Below are 13,867 nucleotides of genomic sequence, written 5' to 3' on the forward strand. Positions count from 1 at the left end.
AGGAAACTAAAGAGGAATAGTCTTTTAAAAGCCTCAAAATTATGGTGCAAGTTTTTTTGTTGACTTCAAGTATGCTGCCTTTTGACAGAAGTAGTTCCCCATTCATTATAGTTATACTCACGACTTCTCTAACATTTCCTTTTGGTTTGGCTTGTCTCCCCTGGCCACGTACAGAGATGTGGTGACATGCTGCTTAGAGCTGGGCCTAAGAACTTCAGCTGACAATTTAAATTGGATGCCAGCTCTGTTTCCTGTGCTGTTTGCTGTTAATTTATAAACCCTTAAATACTTCTGCATAATCAATAAAAATATAACAAATGAAAAGTTGGATGCCTCATGCAGAACTGACCTGATTATGAATTTGGTGCTATTAGCAGTGATCTTTCCATGATGCATAGTTTACGTCTATCCTACTGGACACACACATAGTTTCAGGCTTTTGTTTTGTTTTTTGTATCTTTGACAACCAAGGGTGAAATCCTGGCCCCAATGAAGACTCTGGAAATTTTGCCACGGATTTCAAAGATGACAGTATTTCACCCAAAGTCTTGACAACACCTATCTACCAAGCCACAGTTTTATTATTTTCTTCTCAATCCAAAATTTGTTCTGTACTTTGAAATAGTAGAACTATCCCATTCCCCAGCTCTGATCTCAAGCATCCATTTTGCTTTGGGATTTGTTTCCTTGCAGTTTCACTCTGTTTGAGCTTGCTAAAGGAGACTTCAGTTATAACAGCCCACAGTTACATTTTGTTCTATTTTAACTGAGCATAAGAGAGAACCCAGGATGTTTCTTACAGACATATAGCTTTTTTTCTCTTCTCTTAACTTCCTGTACTGAGGGAACTGGGGTTATTTAGTCTGCAGAAGAGAAGAGTGAGGGAGAATTTGATAGCAGCCTTCAACTACCTGAAGGGGGGTTCCAAAGAGGATGGAGCTTGGCTGTTCTCAGTGGTGGTAGATGACAGAACAAGAAGCAATGGTCTCAAGTTGCAGTGGGGAAGGTCTAGGTTGGATATTAGTAAACACCATTTCACTAGGAGGGTGGTGAAGCACTGGAATGGTTACCTAGGGAGGTGGTGGAATCTCCATCCTTAGAAGTGTTTAAGGCCCGGCTTGACAAAGCCTTGGCTGGGATGATTTAGTTGGTGTTGGTCCTGCTTTGAGCAGGGGATTGGACTAAATGACCTCCTAAGTCTCTTCCAACCCTAATATTCTATGATTTCCCTGTGCCACTTTCTCCTATATACAAGCACTGCTTACAAAATGCATTCTATTTAAAGAAACTTTTTTACACTGTCCATGAATGTTACACTTCCAACAATTAATGGAACCTGAATATTACAGATGGATCCAAGCCTCAACATTTGGATCTGAAACTTCCTCAAAGTTTATAGGTGTTCAGAGCGAGGGTTTTTGGTTCAGCAAGTACAGAGACATGAGCCATCTTTGATTTTGGCTCTGGTTGCATAACCAAACTGCTCCATAATTTGGAGATGGCATTGGAGTAGAGCTGGTCAGATGTGGGGAGAAAGAAAATCAGATAATGAATGATGAAAAATAATCAGGTGTCAATGTGAATAGCTCAGGGGAAGGCTTTGCTCAGTATGCAACAACAGTAAAAAAAGCAAACCACATATTAGAGTGCGTAAACAATGGGATGGAAAATGCTAAAAATGTAATCATGTCAATATATAAACTGATAAAATGCCAGAAAATACTGTGTCCAGTCCTGGTCCTCTGGGTAAAATTTTCACAAGTGCCTAAAACATCTAGGTGCTTTTGAAATGTTTACACTCTATCTCTAAAAGGAGTTCAATAGAGATGGTTCAGAGATGGACAATTATTAGGAGCATGGAAAGACTTCCATATGGAGAGAGAATGTAAAGAGTAGGCCTGTTTACTTTAGAGAGGTGAGGATCAATAAGGGGCATGATAGGGTTATACAGAACAATGAATTGAGGAGAGAAGGATAATCATGTGCACCTATTCACCCCTTCTAATAATCCAATAACAATAGGATAATCACTGAAACTGAAAGGTAGTAAATTTAAAACTGACAAAAGGAGATGCTATTTTTTTACATAATGCAGCATTATCCTATCAAACTCATTCCCCCAAGATATCATTGAGGCCAAGAGCACAGTAGGATTCACAAATGGATTAGACATTTCTATGGGTAATGGGAACATCCACAGTTACATAAGGAAAAGGAACACAAATAAATCCTCATGCTTTAGGGCATAAGCCTGACTCTAACTTAGAAGAGATAGGAAGAAACTCCCCCTTCATTGTCTACTAAGAGGTTTCTTGCACTTTCCGCTTGAGCTTTTGGCCATAGTCACTGCCTGAGCAAAAAAACACTGGATTAGGTGGATCACCGTTCTGACCCAGTATGCAAATTCCTCTATTCCTATGAATAAAGGCGTAAAATTTGTTGAATAACGTATTTGATGAAAACTCAACCAACTACACATCTGAGCTTTGGATTCTGTTCCATTTCTACTGTTATTAATCATTATAAGTGTTAGCAGTTTGGATTTCCCCAGATCTTTTCCCTGCTATAGGTTCCAAGTGTTATTAACAACAATGGTAGGTTTGGAAGAAGCACTTGAATTCAGGATTCTAATCACAAATAGAAGTGTAGGTGGCAGAGGTTTCATGTGAAACTCTGTCATTGTTCCAACTCCAGCTGATGATCCATAGGTGGAGGTAAGATTCAGAATATTTGGATGATTGTCTATATCATACTTGGCCTCTGAGCCTCTTGAGATTTGCAAATCACTATTTTTTGAGCCTCCTACCCCTTTACTCTAATAAACAGTAATAGGAGTGTTGCATAGCTAATTGCCCGTGTCATACTGAAAATTCATCCCACAATTTACATTCAAGGTATTAAAAAGCCTTGAATTCCTTAGCAAGTGAGTGATTCCATGGTGATGAAATTGTGAAAAGCTGAGGTTCCGGGAATTTTGTAGTCAACCAAGTATCCTGCGTGTGTGTGAAATTGTAGGCAATTATATTTGATCACTGCTGCAGAAGTTTTTGCTGAACATATTCAAATTTGCTATAGAAATTGGCCTGAAGTATTACAAAATTCCAGGGGCCCTGATTAAAGCAAATTCTGTCTAAAATCTGTAGCGCTGCAGAAAGAGTCTTGAATCCAGTGAGAGTTGTGCATGATTAGGAAATGTCAAGCATCAGAACAACAAGCAACAACAACAAATTAAAGAAATAAAATGTCTCTGAAAATATTACTTTTGAATTCCAAAGCAATCCAAAAGGGAATAGCTAACAGGAGGGCAGAAAGGAAAAGAAAAGCATTAACAATAATAAAGCAGAACCCAATGTGACTAGCAGGCAAACTAGCACATTCAAAATCCAGACAGGTAGAAAACATACAGGATCAAACCTTAATGATTTTGCAATGGTTGATAACCTGCCAAGCTCAACTGCAATCTGCCTGCAACAGGGTTCCCACCCTTTCCTAGCACAGCACAGACATGATAAGCTTTTGTCCAAACTCACTCCTTTTCCTTAGAGACAAATCTTGAGTAGTAAAGCCCTGGGGCAGAAGTGTATTTACAGACAGCTCAACCTAGACTGTAGCATGAACTTTGTCCCAGGTTAGTTATTCCCTGGGTTTATCCCTGCAGGAATTCCTGTTAATCACTCTGGCTCTTTCTTACCTACTTCTCTCTGTGAGTTGGAGGTCTCTTCCTTACCTTTTTAACCTCTCTGAGCTGGAGATAATGAGACCTACTCTAGTCTAACTGCCAGGATAAGTCAGCAAAATAGTTCTTCACTTCCACAAAGGCACCAAAAGCTTGACATTCACAGTACTCTTTCCATAGACCGTATCTGCCTGTATGCACACACATTTATTGAAGAGGAGTTTCTTGTGGCACTGAGTAATTTCTATGTTGTAGCTTTGCCAATAAATCCAGAATCAGCCAAATTCTGGAATCTCAGTCACAGAGAACAGAGTACCTCTCACAGGATCATTCCAAGCAGAGTGGATAGAGTGTAGCAAAAGAACAGGGGATATGGGAGCTTCTGGGTCCTCCTTCACATGAAGATGAAAAGGAGCGCAACATTGACTCTCCCAACAACTTAGAGTCTATGAAAGATATATGGGAAGGAAAGAGCGATGATGATGATGAAATCTTCCTTTGTAGTATCATGTTGCTAGTATAGGTGTGACTATGGTATTGATAAGATGATGTAATTATAGAGGCACCAGTCATAAATCCATATTAAGGTTGAGTTTTGCCCTTGAAGCAAGGATTCAACCTCTCTGTTATGGATGAAGAATATAGTGTCTTCTCTCCAAATTTACATGACTTACTCTTTGAGTAGAGAATTAATTTTCTGAGATTTTACAGGTAAATCTGTTTCTGACTTTAAATGAATTTTTAAATGGATCCTGTAAGAAATTTAGCACTTCTCCAGGCTTTTTATGTCCCTAATAATCTCAGTAATTGAAGTTATGACATCCAGATGATCTTACCTCTCTTCTGTAATGGTACCATAAGTAAATAATAAACTAATCTAATCAGTTTAACCTAATCTGGATCAACAAACACTGAACTATTGTACTTATATAGTTATTACATAGTGTCTCTACAGGGTAGAGTAAAGTTTGTTTGGGTGCCCTAGCTGTACATTTCCATATGTTTAAATAAATTTAACCTTAACTTTGAATTATCTGTTGTAGAAATGCTTGTAGCTGGAATAATTAAAACATTCTTGTGGTTTTTTTAATCCTTAAATTGCTTATATGTACTCTCAACTTTAACTCCAGTTTACTGTAGGGTTTTGTTTTGTTTTTTTGTTCTAGCATATTAGTATGAGAGTAACTCTATTAAGTTTATATGGCCCCTTCCCTATATTACTAGAGCACCTTTAGCCCACCATGCTATGAGATCATTTCTCTAGGTATATTATTTCAGTTTTTACCCATCCTGGCACAAAATGGCATTTTATTTAGCTAATAAAATACAACTGTATGTACACCAAATCTGAGTCTGAGAAAATAAGACAGTGATAATATGACTACTCTGCGAATAACATGTGGCACTATCTACAGTAAATTTAATGAAGGATAATAAATAACATTTTTAAGTATGTAGATATCTCTTGCCTTTTCTCCCAAAGGCTTAAAAGTGCTTTACAAACTGTGTACACACAGCCCCTTTGAAGTGCATCCCCCTTTCGGGTGGCTGGAGGCAGCCACACAGGTAACCAGCCCATTTCAGCATGGGGAGCGAGGGTGGGGGGGAGAGATATTAGTTTAGGAGAACAAGACAAACCTCTGTTCATAGGAGAAGTCCTGTGGGATAGTTAGAAAACATTGCTTGCAGGCAGACTGGTTTGTAAGCAGAAAGTTGCTGAAGAGAATGTTTTGGTTCGGATTACATTTTCTGTTTGGAGCCCATCTCTGTGTTTATGGTCTCATCTGATAGGCCAGCTTGTCAAACTGCACAATACAGTACTTACCGTATCTATCTGAGGGAGATGAAGTGCTGTTTATACTGCCAGAGTCTGAACTTGTGACTCCAAGAAGTATCTCACATAATCCAAACCTGATGCCTTGATCACTGACAGGGCCGGCTCTAGGCACCAGCAAAACAAGCTGGTGCTTGGGGCGGCACATTTTTAGGGGCGGCATGGCCAGCGCCAGAATGCCACCCCTAAAAATGTGCCCCGGCCACCCTAGCTCACCTCCGCTGCTGCTGCCGCTCGCGCGCCGCTACTCGCCCTCCCTCCCAGGCTTGAGAGCCTGGGAGGGAGGGGGAGACTCCGAGTGGCCGCGGCATGGGCGCCGCTTCTCCCCCTCCCTCCCTCCTAGGCTTGAGAACCTGGGGGGGAGGAGGTAGGGCTGGGGATTTGGGGAAGGGGCGGAGTTGAGGCGGGGCCGGGGGTGGGGTAATTAAAAAATGGGGGGGGGGGGGCGGCCAAAATTGTTTTTGCTTTGAGCGGCAAAAATCCTAGAGCCGGCCCTGATCACTGAGCTACGATCACCACCTAGTGCACACATGCCTATAGGTGCTGAGTATCTTCAACTCCTGTTGACTCCCATGGGAATTGCATGCGTTATTTAATATTCTTTCTGTGGTAGTAGTTAGAGGACAAAGCCAGGTCAGGGCTTATTGTTCTAGGCCCTGTACAAATTTACAGTAAATTGCAGTTCCTGCCCCAAAGAGCTCACCGCTGAGAGGACAAACAAGAAATAACAAATGGATGAGACAAACAAGCAGAAGAGGACAGAGTACCAAAACAACAGGGGTTTAGCACAGAGGAGTTGTGTGCTCAACTCTTAACCAGTCAGTAGCAGTAATCTCAGCTCACCACCTGCCTAGTTATAATCAGATGGCAGTTTTCTGTATGTGCTAATGGCAGAGTTGAGTTTTAAGGCAGACTCTGAAGGAGGATAAGATGATGGCTGCATCAAACTTAGGACATGCAGCACCTAGCAGGGGTGCTCAGCACCTCATAGGATCAGCCTCAACATAAAAGCCTCACACACACACACCAACTTATGCTGTACGTGTTAAATATTTCCATACATCTACATATGTAAATTGTTTGCAGGAGGCCAGAAACTGGAGGCATTTCTATGGCTGGACGAGTTTCATAAAAGAAACTACGGCAACCCTCCTAAGTCTACTGGAGAAGCAATCAGCAGTCTGATATATCCACTCTGGCACTTAGTTTTTCCTTGCTTTCTTCTGCCTCACGCTAACCATTTGATTTCATATGGAAATAGGTATATGAAAAAGACACCCCCATACCGTCCACGAAATACCAAATTAAATACTATAGTGCATGTTGCATTGTGCTGATTCAGTTATGACTGTAGGAAGCGAAAGCGAGCTGCCTTGCCAGTGGTTTCCCTAATTTTTTATTTCTTTTGCACTCAGAAAACATGTACTTTTTGTCCTGTTTTCGGTAAGTTATTACTATGTATTTTCAGTGCAGACTGCTTTCTGGGGCACATTTTAAATATTACATTCGGTTAATAAGTAACAATATAGTAGGTCAGAAACCATATGCCAATTGTTTGCTTAAAGGTGTATAGTGCTTATAGGTGCTCAATTTCCTGAGTGCATCATGAGAATAAAAACAAATCAATAAATGTTGGCAATCATGAACAGCAAGTCAGTCTAATCCTGCCTACCTTTACCTGACAACAGAACTAATAGCCCCAGCTACATGCCCAAAACAAGGAAATCCATCAGACTCACCTATGGCACTATACATAACTATTATATAATATTATAATAAAGTACAGCTGTCAAGCGATTAAAAAAATTAATCGTGATTAATCGCATGATTAAAAAATAATCACGATTAATCACACTGTTAAACAATAATAGAATACCATTTATTTAAATATTTTGGATGCTTTCTACATTTTCAAATATATTGATTTCAATTACAACACAGAATACAAAGTGCACAGTGCTCATATTATGTTTATTTTTATTACAAATATTTGTGCTGTAAAAAACAAAAGAAATAGTATTTTTCAATTCACCTCATACAAGTACCGTAATACAATCTCTTTATTATGAAAATTGAACTTACAAATGTAGAATTATGTACAAAAAATAACTGCATTCAAAAATAAAACAATGTAAAACTTTAGAGCCTACATGTCCACTCAGTCCTACTTCTTGTTCAGCCAGTCACTCAGACAAAAAAGTTTGTCTACATGTGCAGGAGATAATGCTGCCCACTTCTTATTTACAATGTCACCTGAAAGTAAGCACAGGCATTCACATGGCGCTGTTGTAGCCAGCGTCACAAGATTATTACGTGCCAGATGTGCTAAAGATTCATATGTCCCTTCATCTTCAACCATCATTCCAGAGGACATGCGTCCATGCTGATGACTGGTTCCGCTCAATAATGATCCAAAGCAGTGCAGACCAACACATATTCATTTTCATCATCTGCGTCACATGCCAAGCAAAAACGTCAGATGCCAAGCAAAAAAGTCAGATGCCAAGCAAAAGGTTGATTTTCTTTTTTTGTGGCTTGGGTTCTGCAGTTTCTGCATCAAAGTGTTGCTCTTTTAAGACTTCTGAAAGGACGCTCCACACCTCATCCCTCTCAGAATTTGGAAGGCATTTCAGATTCTTAAACCTTGGGTCAAGTGTTGTAGCTATCTTTAGAAATCTCACATTGGTACCTGCTTTGTGTTTTGTCAAATCTGCAACGAAAATGTTCTTAAAGTGAACAACATGTGCTGGGTCATCATCCGAGACCGCTATAATATGAAATACATGGCTGAATTCGAGTAAAACAGAGCAGGAGACATACTATTCTCCCCCAAGGAGTTCAGTCAAAATTTAATTAACGCATTATTTTTTAAGTAGCATCATCAGCATGGAAACATGTCCTCTGGAATGGTGGCCAAAGCATGAAGGAGCATACAAATGTTTAGCATATCTAGCACATAAATACCTTGCAATGCCAGCTACAAAAGTGCCATGCGAACACCTGTTCTCACTTTCAGGTGACACTGTAAATAAGAAGCCGGCAGCATTATCTCCCATAAATATAAGCAAACTTGTTTGTCTTAGCGATTGGCTGAATAAGAAGTAGGACTGAGTGGACTTGTAGGCGCTAAAGTTTTACATTGTTTTGTTTTGGAGTGCAGTTATGTAACAAAAAAAAATCTACATTTGTAAGTTGCACTTTCACAATAAAGAGATTGCACTATAGTACTTGTATCAGGTGAACTGAAAAATACTATTTCTTTTATCATTTTTACAGTGCAAATAATTGTAATAAAAATAATATAAAGTGAGCACTGTATACTTTGTATTCTGTGTTATAACTGAAATCAATATATTTGAAAATATAGAAAAACATCAAAAAATATTTAATAAATTTCAATTGGTATTCTATTGTTTAACGGTTCGATTAAAACTGCAATTAATCGTGATTAATTTGTTTAATCACGATTAATTTTTTGAGTTAATCGTGTGAGTTAACTGTGATTAATCGACGGCCCTATAATAAAGTCTAAGCAACTAGCTCCCATTCAAGTACCTATCTTGGCCAGGGAGTAAAAGGAGACTAAAGAATCCTCCATAAAATGGATATGCTGAAGTGAGAATCATCATCAGCATACTAATTATAGGTATACTATGAGTATTTTGGGCTATCATACACAATTAAATCTCCACAAGCATAGTTCTTGATGCAAGATGAGCAACTGACACTGGACGTCTCTGAATGAGCAGAGACTTTCTAGAGCAGCCTCATTTTCTTTTGCCTGGTCCCATAGGCATTTAAATAAAACCTCATGTTCAGTCATATCAAAGACTACTGAAATGGCTAATAAAATCAGCATGGATACTTGACCCTGTCTATCACCAGAAGTAGACCATTAAACAAAGATCTGAATTAAATCTCTATATTTCAACTAACAATAGGATGAACCTACAGGCTCAGAGCTGTGGGTTCTACACATAATTCTGGTGACCTCCAGTGGGAGAGCTGCAGGATTGAACCCTATAGCAATTGAGGAAATACTTGATATCAAATTCCCCTGGTAAACTTCTTTACTCACATCATTATCCTTACTGATTTATTGCAAAAATTTAAAACTATTCCTTTGTTTTATTTTAAAATTTTTAAACAAATTGAGGCAAAGAGAAATAAGGAACGCTAGAAGACAAGGATGCAACAAATCAGCATGAATGGGTAAAAATAATATAATAAAACTCAGCACTTAGCAAACAAGAGAATTATTTTCATGTAACAGATCAAAAATTAGAGAATTAGTCAAGCTGTTGTTTGCTATCTAATGCAAACACCATTACAAAAGCCAACCGGTGTTTCATACCATCTGCAAATGATACATTATCATCCAGCACTATGGTTTTATGATATTCATAGTATTGCTCTTCCATTTTGTTCTTGTCCTTTTAAAGTACACAGGAGAATGTTTCCACAATGTTAATGTTTTATCACTGCAACTATTGGCATGTTTACATTTCAGCAGCAACAGCTCTATTATCACTGCTACCATACAGGTCGAGGGTACCAAGAGTGTCTAGGACTGTTTGTTATTGTTATCATCATACAGAGTTTCTCAATGATGAATTTTCACAATCTCCCATTGTAATGTTTACTGGTTAGTGCACAGAGAGTGTATGTGTTCCCCAGCCCTCTGCTGGATGGAATGGCACACCTCCTCAAGTGTATGTGATCAAATCTGCTCTAGTTACCTACCTGCAGTGTATATAAGCACCAGTACACCATGGGATAGGTTACAAGTGCATATGGAAACTTGCGTCTCTTTGCGCATCCAGGTCTGAGACAGAGCAATCTTAGCACCAGTCTACACCTAAAATTTAGGTTGACTTAGCTATATTGCTTAGGGGTATGAAAAAGTCACACCCCATGAGACATAGCTAAGCCAGCCTCAGCTCTCGGGTAGACACTGCTAGGTTGACAGAAGAATTCTTCCATTGACCTAGCTACCACTTCTGGAGTGAGTAGATTTACTACAGTGAGAGAAAAACCTCTTCCATCGCTATAGCAGGTGTCTACACTATAGCAGCAAAGCTGCAGTTGTGCTGCTGTAGTGCAACTATACCCTTAGTCACCATGCACCCCTGGGGGGTTTATTCAACCCCAAAGGGAAGGCTGTAGGCCTCCTCTCTGTATCGTTTCATGGACAAAGAAGCAAGTTTGTTTCAGAGGGATGGTGCAGTGTTACCACACCTCTGGGACTCTGGAGAGATCAGTGAGCGGCTGCACCCCCGAAGGCACCACTTTTCCCTGAGCTTCCCATGGGTCAACGTGGCTCCATATCATCACTAATGCAGGCCAACAGCTCCAGTCCACAATTTGATATAAGCCCTAGTACTAATACAGCTAATAGACTCTTTCGTTTAGCCCAAGTGATTGGAACCTGTGTTTCTGGCACAGAAGTTCCTGAGTTCCATTTCCACTAATAACTATGAAGTCTTTGGCAGGCATGGAGTCATTATATTTCATTGGGGAGAGACACCAATTCTACCTGTGTTATAGCCCAGTGCTTAAAGTAGCTTGAGATGGTGTCATGGTGTTCTCTATGCTAAATGATGCACCCACACCAGTGTAAAGCAAGGCAAAGTTTGCATGCTTCATGTACTGAAAATTAATCTCTTTTACAAATAAAATAAATTAAGGTGAGTAGTGCTGTTCCACTGGTAGCACATCGCTACAATAAATCATGTGCTTCTTGTACCTTGTTACTGACACATCTAATATATTGTTCCATTTTTCTTTTTTGTACTTTAAAAAAAAAGACATTCTGTAAACTCTAATTTAATCATAACACTTTAAGGCATTTAAACACATAATTAAAAAACCCTGCTGCTCAAATTACCTTGCACAACAGCCACATAAGACAGTCAGTTATTTTCTGGTAAAACATAGGCCCTCTGCTACAATTCTTACTGATGTGAGTAACTCTGTTGAAGACAATTAGTCAACTTATGTGAACACTCCTATGAGTAGGAGTTGCAAGATCATACCCCATATTTGTGTAGCTCTGTCTGTCTACATATCCTTATTTTCATCACTTTTTGCATACAATTTACCTAGCAAATTGCCTTAGTACATTGCCTTAATACATGCAGATATCTGCTCTTTTCAACTCTTATAAATATGATTCTTCTGGACATGAAATAAGAAGATTATTTTCTTCATTTTGACAGGTATGGCAAAGTACATCAAAAGCAGAATATGCACCAAAACAATCAATATTTTCACAAGACAAAGTTAATAACATTTTGGCCTCTCATCTTAGACACTGATTATTTCCAATTCTTTTTATTATGAAAAATTCTACTTAGTGAGTTGACTTGTGAGTTCTATTGGAATAACGTAAATACTATTTTAAATACTGAGATTTTTTTCATTGCTCAATTAAGACTATGGAAAATGTTACAGTTGTAGTGGTGTTGACTAACAAATAAAAACTTTCAGATGCTTTTCTTCCTTACGGTAATGGAAACAGACGCCAAACACTGCTTCCCCACTGTTACGTGTTTTACATGCACAGCATCTGTCATTTCTTTACTTAGAAAAATAAAATTCATTACTAACTTTGCTTTCAACTAATTTATGCTACATCAGTATAGTTTATGTAATCTATAAGAATGTTACACTGTTCTCTATTTCTATTCCCAGATGAATCAAAAATGTGTTTTACTGCACAAAGCAGCAACAATACAAGGTGTACATAAATATGCAACTTAAAGCAGAGAACCAAAACACCTTCTGTGGAGTACTATTCTGATTTCTTTTGGCCTCTCCAGTTTGATACTGTGTTACATGAGTCTTTCTTTTGCTTGCAAGAAACCAGATATTGGATCAAAGATTTATTTTTTGTTTAAATCTTATTAGGATTTGTCTGTCAGGGGAAATTTACAATGCAGACCAATTTTTAGAAGTTTTGATTTTAACTTTTAAAGACAATTACTGTTACATCTTTTCTAGGGTTAAAACAATGTGCAGAATTGTGAGTCATCAGTATTATCATTTTTATGCTTTTTAAAATCTATTTTAAAATAAAAACAAGGAAAGCTATTCAACATTCCTTCGCAAGACACAGAAAAACATTGCACATTACATTTGCCATGAAATATACAACAGTTTCCAACTAATTTGGAAAAGCTCAACTTGTACAAACTTACCAAAGCAACATTCTTTCTCCAAAGAGGAGTTGTTTATGGTAAAGTAAATTTGAGACAAAAAAGGCTTGGTTTCCTGGGTCCATTTTGAATAAGGTTTAGCTTTTAAATCCATCTGAATGTGTTCTGTACAGTTCAGAAACATGGGTTTCCTTTCTCCAGAAGGCATACTTGTGATCTCTAGTCTGTTTCTGTTGAAATGTTTTATGGCCTTGTTCTGACTAGGCCAGCGGCCACTTGTTGCAATGGTAACAGGAAAAGCCAGGATCTGCCTTCTCAGTCGACAGGCATGAATAATTAATGGATTTTCACCTCCCATCATTAGCATTCCATTCAAGCAACACAAATGAAGCGATTCATTTCTTCTTTTGTCTTCAAAAAAAGCTCACTGGATTAATGAGGGTTATCTGTGAAGATAAAACCTGGGTCTGCTGATTTATTTAGTCTGATTAGTTAGTATTTGTGTCTCTAAATGCAGGCTTTATTGACAACATATACATTGTCAGTGCATTTCCAACCTTATTCAGGCAGGCGCTGGTACATTCAGCTACAGCAACAATATCTGGCTGCAGCACATGAATGTTTCATTTTCTTGACTTTAATATTTAAGCTGGTGTTCTTTGTTTCTGAGTGCCTTCTTGAGCAAAGTTAAGAACAGATCTAGAGGCATAATGCTTGCACATGTTTCTCTAATGATCTCTTGGTCTGTTAGATAACACTTGTTTTCAAAATCTTCCAGTTCTTAATGTAAATGAGTGAAAAAAACTGCAAAGAAAAATATCAGCTTTCAAAAAGTGATATTTTGGAGGTCATTTATTCCATTTTGACAATTTCGTTTTCATCTAAAATGTCAGTGATAAAATAATACTAACATTGATGTTTGTCAATCATTCCAGTAAACAAGAGAAGTTCCTATCACTGCTCTCTGGGTCCTGTTCAAGAGACTGATTAGGGAAATTGCAATGTAATCCGTCTACTTCACCTATATAATATGTGGGTCAGCAGCAGCTTCTGCTTTATTGTGTTTGAAAGCTGCAGAGATGTTGAGTAGCATTCGCATTATGATATGGCCCCTATACCCATTGCTCTGAGGACGTCATCTTTTACTGCCACTAGTGCTGTTGACAGTTCAATAGCTAATTCTTTACATTGCAACTATTG

At 38.5% G+C, this 13,867-nt stretch overlaps 1 protein-coding gene across 1 annotated transcript in view; it reads right to left on the bottom strand.

Moving 5' to 3' along the window:
* C7H10orf90 (chromosome 7 C10orf90 homolog) overlaps window positions 1-13,034 on the bottom strand; it is a 114,375-nt gene extending 101,341 nt beyond the window's left edge. The window contains exon 1 of the mRNA XM_065408545.1: window positions 12,710-13,034. Within this exon, the coding sequence (XP_065264617.1) occupies window positions 12,710-13,034 (325 nt within the window). The remainder of the gene's footprint in view (window positions 1-12,709) is intronic.
* Window positions 13,035-13,867: the final 833 nt, after the last annotated feature.

The sequence above is a fragment of the Emys orbicularis genome, chromosome 7 (assembly GCF_028017835.1).
Source record: "Emys orbicularis isolate rEmyOrb1 chromosome 7, rEmyOrb1.hap1, whole genome shotgun sequence".
Lineage (NCBI taxonomy): Eukaryota > Metazoa > Chordata > Testudines > Emydidae > Emys > Emys orbicularis.